General features: G+C 39.6%; 1 protein-coding gene across 16 annotated transcripts in view; it reads right to left on the bottom strand.

Annotated features, from left to right (window-relative positions):
* Positions 1 to 26,005, bottom strand: part of TMCC1 (transmembrane and coiled-coil domain family 1) — a 151,737-nt gene that overhangs the window by 87,843 nt on the left and 37,889 nt on the right. For 10 of the 16 annotated variants that reach the window (XM_070463300.1, XM_070463297.1, XM_070463303.1 and 7 more), the window contains 2 exons: positions 22,602 to 22,656; positions 18,269 to 18,965 (listed from right to left, as the gene is read on the bottom strand). In XM_070463300.1, the coding sequence (XP_070319401.1) occupies positions 18,269 to 18,841 (573 nt within the window). In that variant the 5' untranslated portion in view covers positions 18,842 to 18,965; positions 22,602 to 22,656. Of the gene's footprint in view, positions 1 to 18,268; positions 18,966 to 22,601; positions 22,657 to 26,005 lie in introns of those variants that run through there. The other 6 variants (XM_070463308.1, XM_070463307.1, XM_020872611.2 and 3 more) reach the window with 2 other exon arrangements.

Here is a 26,005-nt window from a genome sequence, read left to right as displayed (position 1 = left end):
TTTCCTTAAACCTCTCTCCTTTTCTTGCATTTAGGCATGAATATCAACCAACAGATGTCTCTTTTTTCCCAGAAAAATGGAATATCCTCTAAATAAAAGGACATTCTCTCCAGACAAAAATGAAGAGTTTTGACAGTGACACATCACCACAAGGATTTAAAGATCTAGTACCAGAAAAAAAAAAAAAAATTCTAGCCTACTGCCAAGAATCCTTATAAATTGACAAGCAGCTACTCCTTTCTGATTTGTTCTTTATCTTATTACTCATAGTCACACAAGGTTAAAAAAGAATTCTTTAAAACATAACTTCTGAGTCTTCATCTAAATTCTATTTCTCATAGGTGGCCTTTTGTAAAGGACAATAATTTCATTAAAAATAACTACAACTCTAAATGAAATAATTATATCCTGAGGTTTTGTTCTCTCAAGTGGGGCCCCCACGCAGTTGTTTACATTGCCCAGAGCATGCTGAACATGAACATTATCACAAGTCAGAGAGACAAAGGAGCAACTCCTCCCTCACAGGCCACAGAAACATCTCTAGCAGTGAAAAATGACAACACTCGTGAAAAGAAAAGACTCAAAGACCACATATGTATGATCAGCAAACCAAACAACAAGAGACGGTTGCTGGAGATTCGTAGCTCTTCCTGCTGAGAGGCCCATCCTGGGGTTATGAAATGTCATTCTTTATCTTCAGCAATACCACGTGCCTTAATGTCTAACCTATCTGATATTATTATATTATACATATTATATTATAACCTATCTGATATTAGCACAGATTTAACAGTTTTCTCTTGGTTAGTGCTCACATGGTATTTTTTTTTCTGTTTTTTTTACTTCCATCTTGCTATTTGTTTTAAATTTGTCCCATATGTTCTTTATTCTTTTATTCTTCTTTTCTATGAATCAAGCATTTTTCATATTTCATTTAATCTTGTCTATTAGTTTTTAATGCATTTTTGTGTTATTTTTTTAGTGGTACCATGTGGATTACAGGGTTACAGGCTAACTTAAGCACCTTCCAAACAATCCTCCCCCCAAGTCCTTCTTGCTACTGTTGTATATTTTATTTCTACTATGTTTTAAGCCACACTGGCAGTCATATTATCATTTTAAAGTTCAATCTTTAACTAACCTAAGGAAATATACATGAAGGCTGTACACAGAAGGAACAAAATTAAGTAATACTATTCCAGCTAAACTGATATTTGCTGAAATCCCCTACAGATTCGTGTAGCCTGGCAGCCAGGGACTCAGAGAGTATGTTGTTAGTGTGCAAACTCACAGGCACTGTGTATCTAACTGGCACTCCATGGAATTTACAGCCTCCAGCCTCAGTAGCGTCGAGCTTCTAGAACACTACAGGACCCCTGATGTAGCTAGCTCTAAGACACACAGGTACACTGAATAGGGATCGCAATTCTTTCTCTCACTTAGCCTTAGACATTATCATTTTATCTCATCCTTTCCTCCTACTGGAATGTTTCCCAAAACGCTATAGAACAAATTCCTACATTGGACAAAAAGGTCTGCTAACTAAACTATTAAGATCTTTTAACTTCACTGTGTTGCAATCACACAAAATTACCATTTTTATATGCTAAAACTGCTTACCTATTGGCAATTGCATATGGCTTAAAGCAATATTTAAGTATAATTAAGTATAAGATATCTAGATTAAGGAAATCAAAGTTCCATTAAATTAAGTGTAATCTAGGTTACACTTAATCTAGATTTCCTTCACCCAGATCAGGATTTGGAAAACTAAGTTTTAATATCTAAATTCAAACATTAAAAAGATTATTCTGTCTACGACACTCTAGACCAATGAAAGGAGAACGAAGCTCATGTTTAGCTGTTAGTAAGAATCTGAGACAGAATATAACTGCAAAATTGCTTCAGGAATGCTATTTTTTTTAGTGGCTACAGGAAGAAACAAATGGATCCTAGTCTTTTCTACTGTACACGAGTGGCCCCCTAGGTTTCAAAAGGCTCTGCATGCGCTGAAAGACAGACTAATCTAGATTACAACCAGCAGAAATGAAATTTTCGGTGATTTCTACTTTGAGGGCAAAGAAGACTTTAGAAGGCAAGTCTGTATCAAAGTCCCTCACATTTCTATTGTAATAAAAGCTTCCTTAGGAATCAATGGACTAAACATATTTATCTTGGCTTTCTATTAAAATTGAAATAATAAAAGGCATACACCCAGAGAGGCACAGCAAACTTGAAAGGACAAAGCAGTAGATAAGGATGTCAATAAAACTCTCTGGGAGGTGAAGAACGATGGTCCAGTAATAAAGGACAGCCTTGGGGTTTCTTCCAGTTGCATAAGTACTTGGCAGGGGAGTGGGTGGTGTGAAGCAATCAACAAGAAGCAAGCCTGTTTATGCCAAAAGTATAGCAAGGTCAGGATTTAGAAGTATCAGGGGTTACTCTAAAGACAAGGGCACTGGGTTGAGTCTGAAAACAGAAGGACTGGATATGAGCATTTATAGTGAGCACTTAGCTCAGCAGCTCATTCTAACACACAGGAAGGTGATCAGTCCAGAGGTTTATTTTCTGGGGAACACTGAAACAAAGGACGAGAAGGATCGCAGATTGAGAGACTAAACTCTGAGGGATGGAATGAGGTACCACTCTAAAAACAGAAGGATTACACTGATAAATGAGAATTTCAGTCCTCTTCCTCCTAGTGTTCCAGCAAAAAAGGCAGCCAGGCTGATGACCACCACCATCCATCCATTCACCACTAAGGCAAAAGTCTGAATAATTCGTCTGGAAAAGCTGACTGGAGAGCTGAAGAAAAGGGGTCTTCAATAAGACGAGTCTCTGCCTAATTACTCTATAGTAAAAATTATCACCTACAAGCTTTCACAACAGAGAGCTTCCCACAGCATTTTAACACCTCCCTCAAATATGAAGGGAGAGTCATGGATGATCAGACACTGTAACCAAAAAGACAGAAACTAAAACACCCAGGAAAAAAGAAAAAGAGAAAGGAACCTGAAGAGAAAGAGACAATATAGGAAGAAAAAGAATCCTCAGAAACAAAAGAAAACAAAACCTTTGAAGAGGAATAGGATACTATACAAAAGTATTCACAGAAGAAAAAAAGGCCTTAGAAAATTTAAAATATGATAGAAATAAAATATTTTAAGGGAAGTACTGGAAAATAAGTTTAAGGTAACTTAACACAAGTTAGGATAAAAGACAGAGGCAGGGAACAAAATAGAAGACCCGACCTCTGACTAACACGTGTAGGGGTGGGGGGAGATAAAATACACAGTATAGATGAACCACAACTATATGCAGTAACATGGAGCAACCTTAGAAAAATATACCTGCATAAAAAAACAATTCACAGAAGACTTATTGTTGCTATTCAATTGCTCAGTCATGTATGACTCTGTGATCCCACGGACTGCAGCACGCCAGGCTTCCCTGTCCTTCACTATCTCCTGAGTTTGCTCAAATTCATGTCCATAGAGTCGGTGATGCCATCCAACCATCTCGTCCTCTGTTGTCCCCTTCTCCTTCTGCCTTCAATCTTTCCCAGCATCAGGGGTCTTTTCCAATGAGTTGGCTCTTCACATCAGGTGGCCAAAGTACTGGAGCTTCAACTTCAGCATCAGTCCTTCCAGTGAATATTCAGGGTTGATTTCCTTTAGGATTGACTGGTTTGATCTCCTTGCAGTCCAAGGAACTTCTCAAGAGTCTTCTCCAGCACCACAGTTTGAAAGCATCAGTTCTTCAGCACTCAGCCTTCTTTATGGTCCAACTCTCACATCCATACATGACTACTGGAAAAACCATAGCTTTGACTATACAGACTTTTGTCAGCAAAGTGATGTCTCTGCTTTTTAATACACTGTCTAGGTTTGTCACAGCTTTCCTTCCAAGGAGCAAGTGTCTTTTAATTTTACATGAGCTATAACATACCATTTTATAAAGCCCCCAAAGAAACACAACTAAACAATGTCACACACATCGTTTCAGGCTCTGAGAACCTGAAAGATGGCAGCACGTGAGTCTATGAAAACTCCTTGACAAAAAATGTACAAGAATTCCTTGGTTAAGGATTCAGTGGTAAGGACTCCTTGCTGTCACTACCAAGGGCCCGGGTTCGATCCCTGGTTGGGGAATTGAAATCTCACAAGCTGCACAGAGCGGCAGGAAAAAAAAAAAAAGTCAAATCACAGATTTGCAAGCAAGTAGAACGTTTTATAATTCTGTGTTGAAATACAGAAGTCTGTGACTTTTAAATTCTTGGTTTCAACAATTCTCTGAAGGACTTAAAGACTTTAACACATACTGAAATAATATTAATTTTTTAAACATCATTTGTTCCTATAGCTTATTGTTGGCCTAAAGTCACAATTCAGTCTTCCTTTGTCAGAATGCTTTTCAACGCTTCCAGCTGTGATTTCAAAAATGGTACTAGGACAATGCTGAATTGTGAAGCCACAGACAGTGAATGATAAGAGATGCAAAGTAACATGAAGAAAAAAAAATCACAAGGGTACAAAAAGGAGAGAGAAAAGACAGTATCTATAGAAAAATATATATTTTAAAAAGTTCAAATTACACAAAAAAGAATGGTCTTTGTTATTTTTCACATTGAACATATGGTTCTGTGATTTATCAGTATGCATGTCTATGTTGGTCTTGTGTCCATGGTTCCTAGATCATGGCTCCCAAGACTCTTGGAATTCCTGAAGGGTAAAGCAATGGGGAGCACCTCGTTATAGTATTTGGTGTTTTGTCCTCAGTTCCTGAAATCGCTTCAGAGTATAAAAGTGAAATGGGTGTCTTATTATTGATAATCCCTTACAACTACATCTGAATCTGTGCTAATGAGGTGACTTTATATAAAGGTCCTAGGTAACCCATGCTTGGCGGGCAGCTAGCTGCCAGGGGAACCAAGCCACGTGATAAGAGGGTTGAAACTTTCAGTCCAACCCATCCCACCAAACCCAACCCCCACCCCTGGGAAAGAAAGACGGTCTAGAGATTACGCTCAGTCACCAGAGGCCAACTATATAACCCAGTTGCCTGGGTGATGAAACGTCCATAAAAATCCCTGAGGACTGGATCCAGGGAGCTTCCAGATTGGTGAACACATGGAGGTGCTGGGAGAAGGCAGGGAATCTCTGTATCTCTTCCCTCATACCTTTCCCTTTGCACTCTTCCACCTGTTTCTAAGTTATAACCTTCAGCAATAAAGCTGTGGAGTCATAAGTAAAATATTTTCCCAAGTTCTCTGGGTCGTTCTGCTTAATAGCAAATTAACCATTCCCAAGGAGCGGCTTACAGGAGCTGCTCTACCCAGCTGGCCAGAAGCACAGAGCACAGCTGGACTTGGGGCTGGCAGTAAAGGCAGATGGGAGGCAGCTTCACGGGACCGGGCCCTTAACCTGTGGGATCTGATGTTATCCTCACAGGGCGTCAGAACTGCTTTAAAGTGGAAGACACCCAGCTAGTGTTGAAGAGAACTGTGTGGAGGGGAAAAAAAATCCCAGACCTTTGGTGACCAAAAATGAACAGAGGAATATTTTTTCCTTTATACAAACATTGATGTCTTTTGCAAAGATTTTTCAGCCAGTTTTGATGGTAGTTAATTTTTTTAAACCTCATTTTTAGATGAATCCCACTAGAAGAGTAATAAAATAACTGCCCATTAAAGTTAGTCTAGATGTGACAATGTGTGACTCATCTAAACGAGGAAACTGATTTATTCAATTAATTTTATTCAGTAAAACTACAAATCCTCATAATGATGAAAACAGGATGTAAAAGTCAAGCTCGTCTTGACTTCTGTACCAATCTACAAGCCTCTCTGGACCCTAATGCAACAGAAGATAAGGACACAGAACTATAAGCAGAAAACAAGGAATACATATCACATTCTAGTAGGTAATCCAAGGCAGGTAATTTATACTGTGGCCTAAATTCTCCCGAGCTCTAATCGGATCATAAACCTTTATGCCCATTCTCACGAAGCTGAACTTCTGACAATTAGAAGACAGACTGAATTCTATCTTCATGCAAAGAAACTTAAGCAAGGTCACCTTACACCTACAGCCCTCTGGGCAAACATTCTGAGGAAGAATACATTAATCTCACACATATTAATCTGCTTAAACTTAATCTGATCCTATGTTCAGTGTAACTCATCACAAATCATGTAAAGACAATATATATCTAACCAAAGAATATGGCAAACGGAAGAAAGCTTAACAAAGAACTATTTCAAGTCCTAACAATCACACTTACAGTAACAACATGGGGTAGATTATTTTCTTCAGCTGTTTTGTATTCTTGAGGCAGACAACAGTGCCACAGAGAAAACTTAGACCCTGTTCTTTCGCCTAGAAGAATGTACAGTTGTGACCTGAACCATCTACAGTGACTGAAAACAAGCTACTGCTGTTGGAAAGGCTGTGGTGAGCTTAAGCCAGTAAGCAAGGTTGAAGATATTCTATGCAATGCTAAAGTGGTTCTTTATATGTGCATTTGCATTGCTCCTTAACAGGAGACTTTTATTAATAAACCAGGAGTATGCTCCCTAAGACTGTGTATGTTCTAATGAGCCTCTATTTCAATAAAATCACAGAAATCATTTTCCACAGAGCATCTTCATATGGAAGGTTATATCAGTCTTCAGGTCCTCTGAAGCACTAGTCTATGATTAAACTTCTTATGAAGAAATGCTCAGAAATAAAGAGATCAGAATCAGGGCTCTCTTTCACTCTTATGGCCATGCATTCATTTCGTGACATTTTCATTTTTAAAAGAAAAGTGCTGCTGAGATGGCAATCAACTCAATAAATGCAGGGTCAGTCATTACGAAAAAAAAAGTCTTAAGTTCTGGTGAATTCAGTATCACTTCTAGAGTCACTGGCGCAGAACGGCTTCTTCCTCTGCGCTAACAGTGAGAGAGAGCAGGGCATTACATGAACCAGGAGAGAAGAAAACCACAACCACAACAGAAAACCTTCAGCAGTGCTTACTCTACAACACTGCAGTCACATTCACAATACTCAAATCAAGATCTGTATCATGAAGAAGCTCTAAGTTTATTGCTGACTTATCTTTGTTAGCTGGATCTCACAAAACAACCATTCTCTCACTGAAAAGAAATAAACAGAGTTTAGGAGGAAACTGTTTTTCTTTTTAAGACGATACAACTTCGAAGGTTAAAAGATGAAGCTGTTCAATTTCAACCACAGAACAGACTAATTTTAATGAAACACTACTTATGTTAGACAGAATTGAAAAAATTGAAAACATTTCCTAAGTCATTAATGATACTATATACTTCAAAATATCTGTTCATTTATTTTAAACTTGTTTTCATTTCTTTCTCTGTTTGATATAATGAGACAGAGTAAGCACGGAAGTCCACTTTCGGAATCGCTGTTGTTTATATATTCAGTCTTACATTCAGTCAGGATGGAGCAGGGCATGGTACCCACCCCGGTGCTCTTGCCTGGAGAACGCCATGGACAGAGGAGCCTGGTGGGCTGCGGTCCGTGGGTCACAGGGGTGGGACACGACTGAAGTGACTACCACTTTTAGTCAGGAAGGCTACAGGCTTGAAAAAGCCCTTAATAGTTTTCCCTATGTGGAGATGGCTTGAGAACCAAGAACCTATAAATTTCCAAGGAAGACAGCAGAGGTTTGGATGAGGAAGTTCAACAACTTCCCAGCACACTCCTGAGTCACACCTCCCTTCACGCCTAACTCTCCTACAGTGTTTCACATTTAAGAGCTCAACTCATGAATTCCTATCTATAGCCACAGAATCTTAGAAGAAATATCAGAAGCCTAGTCCAATTCCCAGCTGGAGTCGTGGAGTTTTGTTTCCTACAACAGGCATGATGTGTGGTTCTCTGGCCTTTGCTGGGTCACCCAAGGCAGCCTACCTCAAAACTGGACAGTTCTATTGTGAAATTTGTTCTTATATTGTGCCAATGTTACATTCCTAAAAGTGAAGGTGAAAGTGAAGTCAGTTGTGTCCGATTCTTTGCGACCCCATGGACTGTAGCCTACCAGGCTCCTCCATCCATGGAATTTTCCAGGCAAGAGTACTGGAGTGGGGTGCCATTGCCTTCTCCAGGGGATCTTCCCAACCCAGGGATTGAACCCAGGTCTCCTGCATTGCAGGCAGACACTTTACCATCTGAGCCACCTGTCACATTCCTAAGGCAAGAATATGTGATTTTCATATTACCCCAAAAATTCTTTAGAGGGCATTTTTCTGACTTTTATTCTTGCTGTAAATACAGGATACATGCAGCCCGGTGTGTACACAAGACAATCAATGAATCAAGGGAAGAAAACATAACTTCACTTATAGTTTTTATTCATCTTTTTCATATCTGTTTTTATGTTATCAGATACATAATATGTGAAAGTCGCTCAGTCGTGTCCAACTCTTTGCAACCCCATGGAATTCTCCAGGCCAGAATACTGGAGTGGGTAGCCTTTCCCTTCTCCAGGAGATCTTCCCAACCCAGGGATTGAACCCAGGTCTCCCCCATTGCAGGCAGATTCTTTACCAACTGAGCCACAAGGGAGACCCAACATAATATACAGGAACAATTATAGAAAATATGAAAATATAAGAGACACAGTAAAATGTGTGCGTGAGCAAAATAATTTGGAGGCTACTCCTCTCCACAGTTAATAACCTTCCCTTTATTTAAAAAAAAAAAATAGGCCATAGGAGACCTACCTATACGATTATGAATCTTCAACAGATATTAAATACTCATGAACAGTGTAGCATCAACCACATATACATAAATGTTCAGCATCAGAATCCAAGGGCACCCAAATAATAGAGTGAAAGGCAAAAGAGTCCAGAAGTGGTGGCAAAGAAATGGGACTATCCAGCTCTCCCATCAAGTTTACTCCATGCACGTGGCAACCATGTATACACACACACACACACACACACACACACACACCCAGAAGGGGGATAAAAACCTGTGAGCCTATCTTTCATTATCCCTCCAACCTAAATCTAAAAACTGAATCTAATTGGACAGAATTTATCTACCTTTAACTGGAGGAGGAAATGGCAACCCACTCTAGTATTCTTGCCTGAAAAATCCCACACAGAGGAGCCTGGAGGGCTATAGTCCTTGGGGTCACAGAGAGTCAGACACGACTGAGTGACTGAGCTTGAGCACTATCTGCCTTTAAAGGCCTAAGCTGGATTCTCCAGAATCTTAATATTTAAAGTGACCCCCAGAACATATCAAGTCCATTTCAATTAACATTTAAAATATAGTTATCCTTGAAATTAGTTTTCGAGTATAGTACTGTTAGAAAACACTATCAAAATCTTTATTATAGAAAATACTCTAACTTTTTAAAGAAAATGTTCATGTTGCCACAAGGAGTACCCTAAAAACAAGGCAAGGAAATGAAGAATGAGTCTTTGAGAAACTGCTCTATCTGGGACCTTTAAAAAAGGCAAGCAATTTAAATTAGGTTTTCAAAGGTTTCCCTAGTAGCTCAGACGGTAAAGCATCTGCCTGCAATGCAGGAGACCCGGGGTTCGATCCCTGGGTCGGGAAGATCCCCTGAAGAAGGAAATGGCAACCCACTCCAGCATTCTTGCCTGGAGAATTCCACAGACAGAGGAGTCTGGCAGGCTACAGTCCATGGGGCCACAAAGAGCAGGACACGACTGAGCAACTAACACACACAGGTTTTCAAAGCACATTGTCTATCTTCTTCTGGTTATTTAAAACCAAAACCACCTTACTGACCAAAGTAAAAATCCTGAAGCTATTTACTAACAACAAGAGTCTATGCAAAAGTTCAGAATTTGTGCCAACATTTGTTAAAAATTAGTTCCAAGACCAAGTTGGTAATTAAAAATAAGACTTTGGGATTATTATGACGGTTAACCAAGAAACTGCTTAAAATATGGTAAGAATCACAAACCAGTAAGAATCACAAACCTAATGCAGAAAAATTAGCCCTTTCATTAAATACTCTCAGCAGTACCAGAAGGTATCAGCAGAGGGCCTCTAGAAACAGTGGTACGCAAGCTTTCTAAAAACATCTTTCCCAAGTAAACCAGGAAGTGAATTACCTCCCTGGTACTGATATTTGCTAAAAAAAAAAAAAAAAAAAGTATAAGTTCAAATTAATTTGTCAACATCTGATTAAGACTCTAGCTCATAAATGAAATCTGGGAATTTCTCTTAAAACTAAAAAAATTCACCCCCAAATGAGGAAAGCAATATTCAAATGTCAAATATTGCTTTCCAGGATACAACTCTGCACTGTAGGACCAAACTTTTCTAACAGTTTAAACAAAAGTGCCAGCTCTTCAGAATATTATTTTTAAAAAAACTGTGTGATATCTATTGTCATTCAGTCACTAAGTCATGTCCGACTGTTTGTAGCACACCAGGCTTCCCTATCCTTCACCATCTCCCAGAGTTTGCTCAAACTCATGTCCATTGAGTCGGTGATGCCATCCAAACATCTCATCCTGTTGTCCCCTTCTCCCCCTGTCCTCAAGACATCTAAGATCATAAAATCACAAGTATGATAGAAAAGCAACACGTGCTATCTTATTATCCTGAAAATAAGTAAATTAGGGCCCTACTGAACCAGGCAGATCCATATCACTTCTGATTTCCTGACAGACTCTCTTACAATTTCAGAGGCTTCCTTTATCCCAGTAGGCTGAAATTTCTATTATTTGGAGCTGGGAAGTATTTTTTTTTTTTAAAGATAAACCAGAAAGTTCACTAGCAAAGTCTTATTAACATTTTTTAAATTACTGGGCATCTGTATTTTTAAAGCACTATCGACAAAAATTTCAACTGTTCTGAATTAAATTCTATGACTATTAAATTAAATTCTATGACTTTCACCAGGTGAAAATCAAAGATGATATGAAAAAGATTGCAAAAAGGAAAAGCAACTTCAAACTAGCATTAAATATATTAAAAGAAGCATATCTGATCTTAGAATCAGAAAAGTGATAGGGGCTTCCCTGGTGATCCAGTGGTTAAGACTCTGTGTTCCCAATGCAGGAGGCCAGGTTTGATTCCTGGTCAGGGAACTAGATCCCACATGCTGCAACTAAGACCTGGAGCAATGAAATAAATAAACAAGAAAAGCGATAGTTAAGCTCTAGTAACCACATGTGGGCACTGTATTCTGTTTTGGAGACCATAATTAAGAAGAATACTGAAGAACTAGAACAACCAGGAGTTGATGGACCAGTATGACTAAGTATTCAAAATGACGATGTGAGAACACCCCAGTGCGTGCTCCAGCAGCATGTACTAGAACTGGAACACAGAGTATGGTCACGTGGGCCCTGCACAGGGCTGGTACTCAAACTCCTGAAGCACTCTGTATTTTTCATGGGCCTCTAGGTCCTTAGTGAATTGTTTAAAACACAGATTTACATCTGTGACTGCCAAGGATCTTCCTGATTTGAAGTTTCCTGATGGAGCTCAGGGAGACTCCAAATTCATTTAGCATCCCAGAATCTCATTGCTAGAAGGCCATTCTTTAGGTCAGTTTTCTCTTTGAGCTACTTCCAGGCATTACTCACGGCTACAAGATTAGTTTTGGCAAGACCCACAACAGCAAAGGGTAGCAGTCAGAAGGATGACTTTTGTTACGCATCTGTCAAAGATGACCAGAGTTGTTTAAAAGTAGTAACGGAAGAAGCCAAACAAGGGTAGAGGGGAAATCAGCCTTTGTCACTGCTCTCAGTCAAAAAGTTTATCTAAGTTATTTTGAAAAAGGAAAAACTTTGTCCCCCTTTCTTGTCCCCTACTTGACGAGAACAATCACATTCTTCACTTCCCTGACATACAAACAGGATAAAGAGGCAAGAAAGCTGAACACGGAATCAGAAGGAACCCAGGGATTTGGCCCTAGTATCACTCACAGTTAGCTGCATTACCTCAGGCTGTTTTTCCAACATTTCTGGATCTGTAAAATAAGGAGCTTGCTTAGGCTTAGCTCATAGGCTTAATAGTCTTTGAGTTTTTGCTACTCACCCAGCAACAGCCAGCAATCTTTTGGCTGAAAATCATTTGTGTTGCAAGGGGCTCATTTTGTAATCAAGGTTTCTAAATTCTTAGCTTCCTCATTACTATAATATCGAAATCTGTGTCAGGGCTCTTTACCCCAGTAAGATGTTACTGTGATAAGATAAAAGGTAATTACCAGTTCTGTAGTTCAGTCAGTAAAGAATTCACCTGCAATGCAGAAGACCTGGGTTGAGAAGATCTTCTGGAGGAGGAAATGGCAACCTACTCCAGTATTCTTGCCTGGGAAACCCCATGGACAGAGGAGCCTAGTGAGCTACAGTCCATGGGTCACAAGAATCGGACCCAACTTTGCGACTAAACTTCCATCAATAAATATTTTACTTGATCTTTGGCTAAAGATATATTTTTGTAATATATAAACCAATAAATCCTTGCTAATTCTTTTTACAAAGAGATTTGTCCAAAGACTGATTTTTTAAATCAAACATCTTTTACATATTTTAAAGGATTCTATTTAGGAAAGAAGATGCTTTCAAAGTCAAACCATACATAAAATGAGAGACACTACTGCCTAATAAATATATGCTGATCCTGAAGTATGAAGTCTGGTCTGCTCCCATTGACTGACGAGATCACAGGTCATAATGATGTAACATCAAAACAAGTCAAATATTAACAAATACTTACTAAAGCTCAATACTGTGCTAACTTGCCAAAGCTGCCTATCTTTCTTTAGATAAAATGCTGCATTATGATTGTTGAAGAAAAACCAATCTATTCTAGTAATTATCTTCTATCATACATGATCCTGGTCTGTCCTTCTATTTATCTACCTATGGGCCTTTGGGAAGCTAATAGTCACAAGACAAATTCTTGTAACAATGTTCTGGATTTAAAAAAAAACATTAAAAAAGGGTAGTGGACTTTGGGGGCCAAAATTCCCCCTCCCTCTTGAGATTGAAGGCTACTGATTAGGTACTCATATCCTTCGTGAATAAAAAGGGAAAGCAGAAGGTATAGGCACAATACTATGTTCCTTTAGAGGTCTAATTACTCTAAAGTCTCTATATATTTTGTAATATAAAGAAAAAGGAGGTTTAATTTAAAGAATGAATTTGACTTCGCATTATGTTGAGCCTTCGTCACAGAAGGAATACAACTCAGATGTTAAAAACAAAACCAAATAAAACTTGGAGGGACATCCTTATGATGATAACTGTGCCTGGTAAGTCTACCAAGGTCAAGAACATCCTAGCTACATCTTCAATTCCACTCTTAGGACAATCATATTAAAAGTTAGCATAAAATCATTAAGGATAATAAAGGTATCTTGTAGATCACTCAGAAACATACTGCATTAAAACAAACATACACATTCTGGACCTCCTTGTAGCTCAGCTGGTAAAGAATCCACCTGCAAAGTGGGAGACCTGGGTTCGATCCCTGGGTTGGGAAGATCCCCTGGAGAAGGGAAAGGCTACCACTCCAGTATTCTGGCCTGGAGAATTTCATGGACTGTATACTCCATGTCCATGGGGTTGCAAAGAGTCGGACACGACTGAGCGACTTTCACTTCACTTCATTTCACACATTCTAGACCTCTGAGTTAGGGTCAATAAGCCTAAGAGTTACTTCCTTTGGCATACAAGTTTTGTTCTATAAAGTACCTTTACTAGAGAACAACTGAAAAGTCAAAACACATCTTCATGTCTGATTTATTCCTACTTTTCCATCCCATATAATTTCCTTGATAGCATCAGCTACCAAACTAACACTAAATACACAAACGAGAAAGATCTCTATTGGTTTTCATTTAAAAAATACAATTTTCAACTTTTTTGTTTTTAGAAAACAGACATTATTTTACTAGTTCTCCCAAGCAGACTTTAGGACTTTCAATTTTATCTTTAATTATTTTTAAAAGTATTTATTTATTTATTTGGCTGCACTGGGTCTCAGCTGTGGCATATGGGATCTTTAGCTACAGCATATGGGATCTTTAGTTACAGCATATGGGATCCAGTTCCCCGACCCGGGATTGAACCCAGACCCCACTGCATTGGGAGCCTGGAGTTACAGCCACCAGACCACCAGGGAAGACACTTTATTTTTTCTTATTTTTATTTTTAATTGAGGATAATTGCTTTATAATTTGTGTTGGTTTCGGCCATACAACAAAATCTCTATTTTTAATTTTAACATTGTCAATAAGTTCTACCCACTCTTCTATTGTCAATTCCATTTTCACAGTTACCAATTCAGTTCAGTATTTTAAATTCAGTAGTTCAGTACTACTACTACTACGTATGACAGCCACTGCTCAATCTAGCCCATATCCTAACAACTCCCTGAACGAGTCACTTCTCAAGGTGTAATTCCTTCATTATTAATGGCCTGTCACAGTAAGAGTCATCTCCTCACTTCCATCTATTTCTCCTGGTCTAGGGGTACCACCTTGTGGCCAGCAACAGGAATTATCCTTCCCATCACCTCGTTTCTTTCCCCTCTGGTAGAACATTACACCTAGGCTTTCTGGTTTTGCACACGGTTCAATTAACTCAATTTTACAAACCTCTCTTTCATTTGAACAAAGCAGAATGCCATCCTGCAGTAATTTACTGCAGAGGGTAGTTTTCCTTATTTATAAACCCTGGGAAATTCACATACTCTAAGTCTACAAGTTATTTGTTACTGAATGAGAAAGAATGGGTTTTAGTCTACACCTTTGACAAGGCCACTTGACATGACTATTTTAAAAGCTACATATAAACACAGTAAGTTTATTTAAAAAAACAAAACACAGTAGGCCCCAAATGGAGTCGCTTATGCTAATCCTCACGTCATCAAACTGACAACTAAATTACACTTTTTTGCCTCTCCCAGAAATGGACTCAAACCAGCCAACCAGGAACTGCTGATTAGCATTAGTTAGGTAACCCTTGCCATCCTCTGTAGGGAGAGTAACCTAGCAATAACCAACAGGCTTTTTGGATGAGTGTCGCAAAGAGTCAGACACGACTGAGCGACTGAACTGAACAGAACTGACTGAACTTCCTTGTTTCTGCTCCCTTCTGCCTAGAAGTCTTGCATTTTGTACAGCTCTTCAGAGTTCGTTTCTATTTGCTCAGACTGAATGCTGCCCAATTCATGAATCGTCAAATAAAGTCAGTAAGCTCTTGATTCAGTTCACTTTTGTTTTTTTGAAAAGTACTAACACTTAGACCATACAACCTAAGTTTAAATAAGACATACAGATCAAATTCTCATTAATAAGAACTGTTTCAAGTATTGCTCCTCACCCATCAGGCATGGCAGACGGGTGGCTACAGCTTACGGCCTTGACGTGCACTATCATTTTCTCCCCTTTAAGAATGTCAAAAAAAAATTCCAATTTCCATTACATTTCCTCGTAGTACAGGCCTTTGGGACCTTCCCCTTTGCTCCTCTGCCAGGTCTCCCTTCAGAGGTCTGGTCTGCTCCCTCGCATCCTTCAGGTCTCTGCCTGTATATCAGTGAAGTCTTCCCTGACCACTCTGCTTAAAACTTCCCTCCCTAGAAATGTTTATCTTCTTACGCAACTGTCATATCATGCACTTTACTTATATGTTTTGCTTACCTCCTCTTAAACTTCTCCAGAGCAAGTATTTTTGTTTGTTTGATTCACTCATATATTCTCAGCGCCTAAGACTGTGGTAGGCAAAGTATGAGCCGAGGCCCAGACACTGTTCACCAGTCAAACCCCGGCATGCCCATTCATATACATATTATGGATGACTGCTTTCACGCTCCGACACAGCTGAGTAGTTGCAAGACAGACCATATGGTGGAAAATACTTACAATGACTACTTACAGAAGTCATGTGCAGATCCCTAACCTAAAACAATGGTAGGTCAAACAGTGTAACAATTACTGAACAAATGTATGAACAAACATAGGGGGAAAACGTCTCCAATCCCACAGTATTTTATAAAGATATAATGGAAGAGTGTCTAAACAGAGACATCACTAGGAAGCCCTCCCCAGTCTGGCCACCTGTGACCTCTCTGACACCATCTTACTACTGTCCCCCCTCACTCAGCTTTCCCACACTGGTCTTGCTATGCCCTGGACACGTCAGGCAGGGAATGTCAGCTCCTATCCTGGAGTTATTTCATCCGCCTGAGTACTCATCCCCCCCCAGACAGCCAGCCTCATGACTAATTTCTTCACTTCCTCAAGTCTTCACTCAAAGGTTACTTTCTCAATGAGGCTTACCTTACCTTATACTGCAACTCCCCTCCCCTCCCCTCTGTACACACCCCTAATCTCTTTCTTTCTCTAATTTTGTTCTTTTCTTCCCATAATACTCATCACCTTTCATCGTAACATATTATTCATTTTTTATATCTATCGTATGTTATCTCCTTCAATACAGAGTAAGCCTCCATAATGAAACTGCCTACTACATAGTTGGCATTTAATAAGTATTGATGAATAATTAAATGAAAGATTACTCCATTTCAAAAACTTCTCCATGTACATTCTCAAACTCCCTAACTAGATATTGTTTCTTGCTCCCTATCTATTTACTACTAATTTATCAAACCAATAATCCAAGGGCCAAAGTATTGGATGCATGCTCAGTCGCTCTGTTGTGTCTGACTCTTTGCGACCCCAAGGACTGTTAACTCTCGAGATTCCTCTGTCCATGGGATTCTCCAGGCAAGAATACTAGAGTGGGTTGCCATTTCCTCCTCCAGGGGATCTTCCTGACTCAGGGATCGAACCTGCATCTCCTGCATTGGCAGGCGGATTCTTTACCACTGAGCCACCTAGGAAGCCCAAAGGATTGGCATGAGGAGTGAGACACACCCCTGCCCTCAGGTAATTCTTCTTTCTGCTCCCACTATCACGTCTTCGATCCAAACTACTGTCATCTCTCACCTGGACACGACAGCCTTCCGGCTCATCTATCTGCATCCCACCTGAAACCAGTCCAATCCAGTCTTCACACCATAAACACAGTGACATTTTCTAATCACAGAGGTGAAACTGTCCCCTTTGCTTAAAATGCTTTGATAATACTCATTCCTCTTACATGGAGAAAAACTCCTTCGCACTGTCTGCAAACTTTCTCCGTATGAACCCCTTCCTCTCTCTCTCCAGCCTTACCCACTGTGTACTTGCATGTACACGCACACACACCTGCCATCCCATCCCTCAAACTCAGTAAACGTCCTTCCATCTTAGCACCTTTGCACCTGGGGTTCTCACTCCATCACCTAATTACCTCAGCTTACCCTCCAGATCTTTGTCATTTCCTCACAGAAGTGACATCCTTAACTAGGTCATAAGTTCCTATAATAGGCTCTAGTAGCATGTGCCACAGTTGAAACTTTAGATTTGCTCAAGTGATTATTTAATATGTGTCCCCATCTGAAAATAAACTCTATGAGTGTAAGGATCACATCTTTTTCTGTTCATCACAGTATCCACAGTGACTGGAACATCTTATATGTTTGCTGAACGAATGACTGAATGAAAGCGTAAGTCAAGATACGGAAAAAAGGAAAAACTTTAGAGGAAAAATAAAAAGCGTGAGAAAGGAGTACTAGCTGTTAAGTTGTAGGAGGTAAAGAAGTCCACATGGGCTAAATCATGGGAGGGTCTGCATATCATTTTAAGGAACTTTCTTGCCCCTCAGGAAATGATGGAGCCAGTGATGGCTTTTTAAGCAGTGGAAATGACAATGACTTGTTTAGTATTTCAGATAGCTCTCACAAGCTGTGTCCAGCATGGAGAAAAAAAGAATGCGAAAGGGCAGTGAGACAGATGAAGGCCTAAACTAGGGCACTGATTTAGGAATGAAGAATGGGGGCAACCTCAGGGATCACATCATTAAAGAACAGGAGTGGTCCAGATAGCTCTAAGCTTGCTGACCAGGGTGACTGGGCTCCAGAAATTTGGATTCAGTAATTCTTAAAACTCATGGGCTGACTGCACTGGAATCATCTGAGGCAATATGTTAGGAAGCAAACAGGAATATAATTAGAAGCATTCATTATTAGCTATGACGATTACTATTCATCCCACTTATTTAATGAAAAGGGAAACTATCTTTGGCCACAGCCTCGGGGTACTTGATGAGATACTTCTTTTCAGTCACCCGGGCAAAGTCTGCAGAGTACTAGATAAAAAGCACAAGAAGTTAACAAGTAATCTAACAGAAACTCACCCGCTCTGCAGACACCTCATCCCCTGGCAGACACGCAGCAGCAGCGGCAGCGGCACAAGCTATTTCCATCACCGCGGAGCTGGAAGGAGCGTCGGTAGTGGATGAAGACCTGGGTCGGCCGGACTGCATGACGCTTGCCATCTCCTGGCCAGATTTCCTGTTGATCTGTGGACTTCCCTTCGGGGCCTCTGGCTTGCCCCGCCTGCTGTGCAGGCTCGTCCCTCTCTTCATCTTGGGCGGCACACGGATCTGCTGCAGGACACGATTCAGAGCTGTGGGGTGGGTGGGGACACCATCAGTCTCAGCACACGCGTTCTGGCTTTCCACATCCATTTCAGGCTCTGGGTCTGCCTGAATCTGTTGCACATCGTGGGGAGACACGGACGACCTCCTGCGCTGGTGCTGGAAGAGATGCTTCAAGCCTTGGCCAATCACGTTAATGTTCTCCAAAGCATTGTGGGTCATTTTAGATAACTTTTGTTCTGATTCTGTTTGCTTTCTGGCCTCTGCATCTTGAGATTTGCCTCCGGGATCAGGGTCCTCAAATAACTGTTCACTGCCCGAAGGCTCCATCAGTAGACTTAATATGCTTATTTGCAAACTCAAAATTTTTTTTTAACACACCACGACTGTCAAATTAGGTAGGCATTGCTTCGACAGTAACTACACATGCAGCTGTGAGACGAAGGCTTCATGCCTATCTAATGTTAAAAAAAAAAAAAAGCTCGTATTATAAATCCATGCAGAAACTCCAGTGTTAAAACAAAGAAAAACATGCCACTAGCCAAAGAAATAGACACTATCATTAAGCAATCTTTAATCAGAAGATTAAAAGATAGTTTTCTAGATAGTGGGCAATGATTATTTTCTAGAATAGGAGAAAAAGCTCCGAAACAAGTACAAAGGAAATGAAAACAGCGTTGTTAAAAATATAATCCCTACAAGTTGCAATATGAAGAAGAGCTAAATACTAGAAGAGTCATCTTGGAATGGAAACCATAATTTGAGAGAATAGCCATTACTTGGGGAATCGAGAGAGAACAGAGCACAGAGCATTCAATACAGACAGTCTAGCTGAGGCAATAAAGGATTCCTCTCAATCACAACCATAGTTAATTATCTGTATGCTGAAGCTCAATACAGTAAATTCAAAGAGTAACTGTGAAAAGTGGATATCCCAATCTAATTGCTTTGTGGATTTTAATGGAAAAGAGGAATTTCCAGTTATCATTTATATTCATCAAGGTCACTGGCAACTAGAAGTGACAGGTTTGCTCTTTTGAGAAGAAAATGGAAACTAAAATCTTATAGGTTGGATTCTCTGCTGGAGCACAAATGACCTTTTGGTACAATGAGTACATGATCCAGAAAGAATCTGTCTTCAGAGACTAGAGCTTGGCTCAGAACCAGCGAACAAAGAAAGAGACTCAAAGGAATCCTTTTCTTTGGAAAGGGTTGACCCTGACAGAGGTTGCCCGTGTATAGTCCGTCCTCCACATACACAGGTTCCACATCTGCAGATTCAACCAACCTCAGATGGGAAACATTTGGGGTGAAGGAGTTCTAGGATGTTACAAAGAGAAAAACCTGAACTTGCCATGTTCCCAGCAACTGTTTTCATAGCATTTATTTACATTGTATTAGGTATTATAAATAATCTAGAGATGATTTAAGGTATGTGGGAGGGTGTGCATGGTTCTATGCAAATACTATGCCATTTCATATAAGAGACAGGAGCATCTGAGGATTTCATTATCTGCAGGAGTCCTGAAACCAGTCCTCCATGGGTATCAGGGGACAGCTGTACTTACACAAACTCAAAAGCAAAGAAGTGACACAGTAACGGGTATGACTAAAAAGGAGAGAAAAAGAAGGGTCAGATGGCAACCACACACCAACATTAAGTGCAGGAAATCAAAAGGAAGTTGAAACTAAGAGATGCAAGGTCAGCACAATTGCCATAGTTACGGAAGTCACATGCCAAAGAAAGGGAGGGTGTGGTAGGGATGAGATTTCTCATAATAGAAAACTTTTTAAAAAATTGAGTTTCTGCAAATATCTAAAACAAAACTGTATTAAAGTACAGAACCTGCTAAGGAGGACAAAACGTGGAGTGTCAAGTTCTTTATTTCTATATTTTACCTCAAACTTTCATTCAAAGGGCTTTAAAACTCCCTGTGTTACACCAAGGACTTTGAACAGTTTGAAGTCACAACTAAGTCACTACCAAGTCTGAAGCACCTAGGGTGATCATGGTCTGAGCATATGCAGACAGACCTCTGGCCACCAAACAGCAATCTGAAAGGCATAAATCAGTTGGATTTAAGAGTTCACTGTGACCTCCAGGCTCCGAAGAGTCCAAAGGGACAGGAATGCAAACCCATCAGACCTTTCTTCTTGGTAACTTCTCTCAGATGACCTTCTCACCATGAACGTGTATGGACGCCGTCACTGTGGCTTCGGGGACCACACTCTTCCATGCCTATCTTCCCATCTCCTAACCTCTTCATGACTCAGGAGCATAAACCTTGTTGATAGGGTTAAAGACCTTTAACCAGTACCTTCCTACTAGCTAAATACCACAAAATTCTTTGCTCCCAAACTAGGTAAATGAGGAGCAGTCACGAAGATGGGAAATTTCACTGCTTTTCACTCAAATTCTTTGTGGCTGCACCGAAAACCAGCCACACCACTGGGGCCTCTCATCCTTTTCCTGACTCTGTGTTGCTTTTATTTTTCCTTTTCCCTTTGGGAGAGCCAAGAGCGAGGCCCTTAATCCTTCTGACATAAACAATTGTTTCGGGCTATATAGAGTTTTCTAGGGCTCCTTGTGGGCAAAAATGTTGTCAATAGTATATGTATTTAATTATCCTCACCTTCCCTCATGAGTTTCTAGCGCAGACTAACAGTTATTGAATTATTTTCACTCTGCAAAGCACTGAGCTTCTCAGACAAAAAGGGCTATGTAACCAAGATAATCCAGTAATTATATCAATTTACCTCTTCATGCACTGGGATACTTAGACCCTGAGAAGACAGAAGGATCTGATAGCAGCAGGCTGATAATGAGGAAGTAATTTACTTTTCTCCTTATTTATATTGCATTAGCTAAATAATACAACAGATTTTTTGTTGCTGTTGTTTTTGAAAGTAAAATATATAAAATAAGTTTCTCCCATGAGAGTAAAAGATACCATAGAGGAATGGTGTCAAGTTTCATTAGAAAACTAAACCAAATCTACTTGTCTCATATATAAACATACAAGGAATTTATTACTCAGCAGACCAGCTTCATTGGGCAGCGTTATAAACTAATCAGGTGGTCACCTGCTTCTTGGTTTTAAAAAATGAAGAATATGGTACATTTTTAAATGTCAGTATCTTCATTTGAGATTTCATTAGCATATCTATATCATTTATTCTCATATAATTCAAAAGAATGATGAATTATAAGGATATGCCAGCATTTGGAGGAAAACCTAGAAACAGAGTGTTGATTTACAAGCCAAAGCTTGCACAGGCTATCTACAAGGCTACACAGATTACCTAGTAGAGGAGTAGTAAATTCTGGGATTTCAAAGGCAAAACACATCTTCATGATACTAACAGGAGCTCACCTAACACAGAACACCAAAGAAACCTAAACTGAGCTTTAAGCGTCAAACTGTTAGATGAGAATTTTGAAAAACAACCTGTTGCACCAACTGCAAAATATAATGCTGTAATCATCATATAAAACTTGTGACAGGAAGAAAGCAAACACTAAAATAATTCAATAATGTGAATGTTTTTTAGGACCCCCCTAGCTTCTTCTGTAAGACAGTAATAAAATTCAAATGAATAATAACTGTTGTTCAGCTTATAAAACTTCCCCAACAACCGTATTCCGATCTCTGGTTTAACACGAACAAGTTCAACTGTAAAGCTAAGAATTCTTTCATAAGAAGGAAATGTTGGCTTCTCTTTTATTCACAGGGCTTCTCTGAAAAGTAAAGTCCTTCTAAGTAAGCCTGAGGAAACCAGTAAAGAGAAAAGGGAACAAAAGGATATGGGAGAAAGGGGGCAGGAGAAAGGGGTGAAAAGAAGAGGAAATGTAGCCACCAACAAACCAGGTATTTCAGAAAACTTTGTTAAATTCTCAGAATTTTTAACAATTTTCTACAACAGTTTTTTTTAAAAAGCCTCAAATTATATATGAACTATCTTTCTTTTTTTTTTTCTTTAAGTTGTTACTCCCAACTTTTTAGTTTTCTTGATAGACACGGTGACCAAAGCTTTTTGGTTTGGCTATGAACCAAATTATTTCACTGACGCTAACAAGCTGAATACTTGCCTTTATCACTCTTCCTCAAGGTCTTCTAAGGTGTTCTGGAACCCTTTCAGGGAAGCTGGAAAGCAAACATTAAGAATTACAAAGTAGGAAACTTAGAGGAGGGGAATGCATTTATATAAACATAGGAAAAAACTGAGTATACACATAACAGAATGGTAACGTTTATCTCTCAGTGGTGGTAGTGCAGGGTAATTTTTTCTAGTGTTTTTCAGTATTTTCCCATTTTCATTTTGCAAAGAAATAATAAAAAAAAACTATAATCAAGAAAAAACACTGTGGGGAAAAAGTAACTTGTCAATACTTAAAAAAAGAAAGTAGGATATTTCATAAATATTTTTACACTATGATACTGAATTAGGAATGGATAGTCCATTAATTCTAATCTTAAAGTAAAATGAAATGCAAAATAAGTGTGTTAGTCACTCAGTCATGTCTGATTCTTTGCGACCCTGTGGACTGTAGCCCACCAGCCTCCTCTGTCCATGGAATTCTCCAGGCAAGAATACTGGAGTGGGTTGCCATTCCTACTCCAGGGTATCTTCCCAACCCAGGGATTGAATCCGGGCCTCCCACATTGAGAGCAGATTCCTTACCAACAAGAAAAGAAGTATAATTTTATAAGCAAGTATCTTTCAAGTAGCTTCCAATTCTCCACCTGCAATTTTGCATTCAAAAGCAACTCTTAAAAAGTATGTCTACCATGAATAATTGAGGCTCAAGATGCACCAAAATGGAAAATTCCCTGGAAAACAGCCATTACCAAAGGCAATTTACTTAGGCACGTGTTTGGGGGGGTATCTGCTTTGTGTTCTGAATTACACAAACAAAGCATCCTACCTTACCCTCAAGGATCTAATCTAGGATGGAAAGTAAGTTTACATACTTGAAGCTTAAGAGAAACAGCACAGAACAACATAATTAAGTGCTAGAATGTGTAAAGACAACTATGATTACCATCAGAAGTGGAAGAAATCAGACTACATTTGCCTTGAAAAGTTTCAAGAAGAAAGAAGCTTTCACTGAACTTTGAAAGATGAGAAGATGGATGAATAAGCAGGAAGATATAGGCCAAGTGTCCCAGCCCCAGAGCAGTAAACACAGCACAGAGCAGTATGCGTGCTATACGTCGGGGGGGCCAGTTAAGAGGCCAGATGACTGTACTGGGGGATACTCATTCTGAGTCATCTGGAGAACTAAGGGGCTGGTGGGCAGATGTGAGGGAGGACTTTCCATCTTTAACTTTTTCTACTTTTCGAAGTGTATACATTATGACTATTCTTATGTTGGGAAAAAATAAACTTACATATATGAAAAAAAAAAGAAAGTAAATATGTTTTAATCTCAAGGGGAAACATTTAAAAATGGTAGAAAAGGATATATATTGTGCTAACAGAAAGGAAAAACAGAATTAAAATATGCAAATAAATACAAAAAGGAGGGAAAGCAAGATCGCAGATAAGACATATAAAAAGGAAAATAAAAGATCAAATGCAAATCAAAATATTCCAATAATTATATTAAATATAAGTGGACCAAAAGAAAAAGATTATCATACGAAATAAAACACGGAAATCAATCCCTGGTGGTCCAGTGGTTAGGACCCAGCACTTTCACAGCAGTGACCCAGTTCATTCACTTGTTGGGGAACTAAGATCCCACAGTCCTGTGACGGGGCCAAAAAAAAAAAAAAAAAAATCTTCTATTATGATGTGTAAAAGAATCATGCCCAATATAGAGAACAATTAAAATAAAATGCATAGAAAGGGTTAACAAACATAATCTAAACAAAAGCTGCTCAAGCTTTATTAGTAGTACTCAAAATAGACTATAATTCAAAAAGCATTAACAGAGGTAATATAATTCACAGGATTAAATGCAGAATTCATTAGACATACTCTAAAATTTATATGCAAGTAATAACACAGCCTCCAAATGCATAAAGCACAACTCAGCAGAACTACAAGAAGTGAAATATACCTAAAATCATAATGGAGAAATTTTTAACATCTCTCATAATTGATAGAATAAATGACCTACATCAGAGGAAAAACAGAGATACAGATTTGAATAGCATGGTTAACAAACTGGGGACCTAAACAGACATTTGTATAAGACAGTACCCAATAACTGCAGAATACGCTATCAAGCTCAAAGAGATCACTTACAAAAAGTGACCCATATGCTAAGCACTAAAGCAAGTCTCACAAGTTATTCTCTGACCACAATGTGGACTCCTAAGGTTCAGAAAGAGTAGATGAAACCACTCTCTCCCCACCACGCACAATGTCTCCTGACCCAACCTGGAGGCAATGCAACAGGGAGGGAGCAACACAGAGGATGGACAAGCACCTAAAATCCTAGAGGTAAAGCTTTCTTTCTAACCAAATGAAATACAGCCCAAGAGCATGAAAGAATCCCACTGCAGTCAGGAAGATTAAATCACAAATTTTGACCAACTGCTGGAGACTAAATGTGGGCTAATATGAGAGTGCAAAGTCTCAAGGGACTGCAATCATGAGAGAGTGTTACCTTATTACAAGCTTTTCTGCCAGGAACCTCAAAAGGCTGCTGGGTGGGGGGAGGCGGAGAGACTCTGAGAATGAAAAGCAGCTCCTTACCCCAGCCCCCGCCCTGGTGGGGCTCCCCCGAATCGGTCTCCCCTATTAGCTTAAGGACTTCCCCGGTGGTCCGGTTGGGTGAAGCCTCCGTGCTTCCACTACAGGGAACGAAGCGTCTGTATGCCACATGCTGAAGCCAAAAAACAAAATACAGGGGCAGAGCAGACTGCTCTGAATAGGAAATTTAAACAAAAAATAAACTACTATTGGCTAAATTTTATTTTAAAAAAACTTAAGCTTAAAAAGGGGGAGGGAGTATAAAACCTAAGATAGACAACAGCAGTTGAGGAAGAGAAAAGAAGGAGAACAACTCCACTCCTAGAAAGTTTTATGAGGGCCATACCTCTGAGACCCAGGTTCTAGTGCCTGCCTAAATCTGAGGCTTACCAGATCATCACAGAACTCTCCCCACCCTCCACTATAACGCTAACAGTTCAGTTCAGTTCAGTCACTCAGTCGTGTCTGACTCTTTGCGACCCCATGGACTGCAGCACGCCAGGCTTCCCTGTCCATCACCAACTCCCGGAGCTTGCTCAAACTCATGTCCATCGAACTGGTGATGCCATCCAACCATCTTATCCTCTGTCATCTCCTTCTCCTCCTGCCTTCAATCTTTCCTAGCATGAGGTCTTTCCCAAGGAGTCAGTTCTTTGCATCAGGTGCCCAAAGTATTAGAGTTTCAGCTTCACCATCAGTCCTTCCAATGAACATTCAGACTGATCTCCTTTAGGATTGACTGGTTTCATCTCCTTGCAGTCCAAGGGACTCTCTCAAGAGTCTTCTCCA

Source organism: Odocoileus virginianus, unplaced genomic scaffold (genome assembly GCF_023699985.2).
Source record: "Odocoileus virginianus isolate 20LAN1187 ecotype Illinois unplaced genomic scaffold, Ovbor_1.2 Unplaced_Contig_2, whole genome shotgun sequence".
Classification (NCBI taxonomy): domain Eukaryota; kingdom Metazoa; phylum Chordata; class Mammalia; order Artiodactyla; family Cervidae; genus Odocoileus; species Odocoileus virginianus.
The sequence above is the reverse complement of the archived record's forward strand: the minus strand, read 5'-3'. Positions and strand labels throughout refer to the sequence as shown.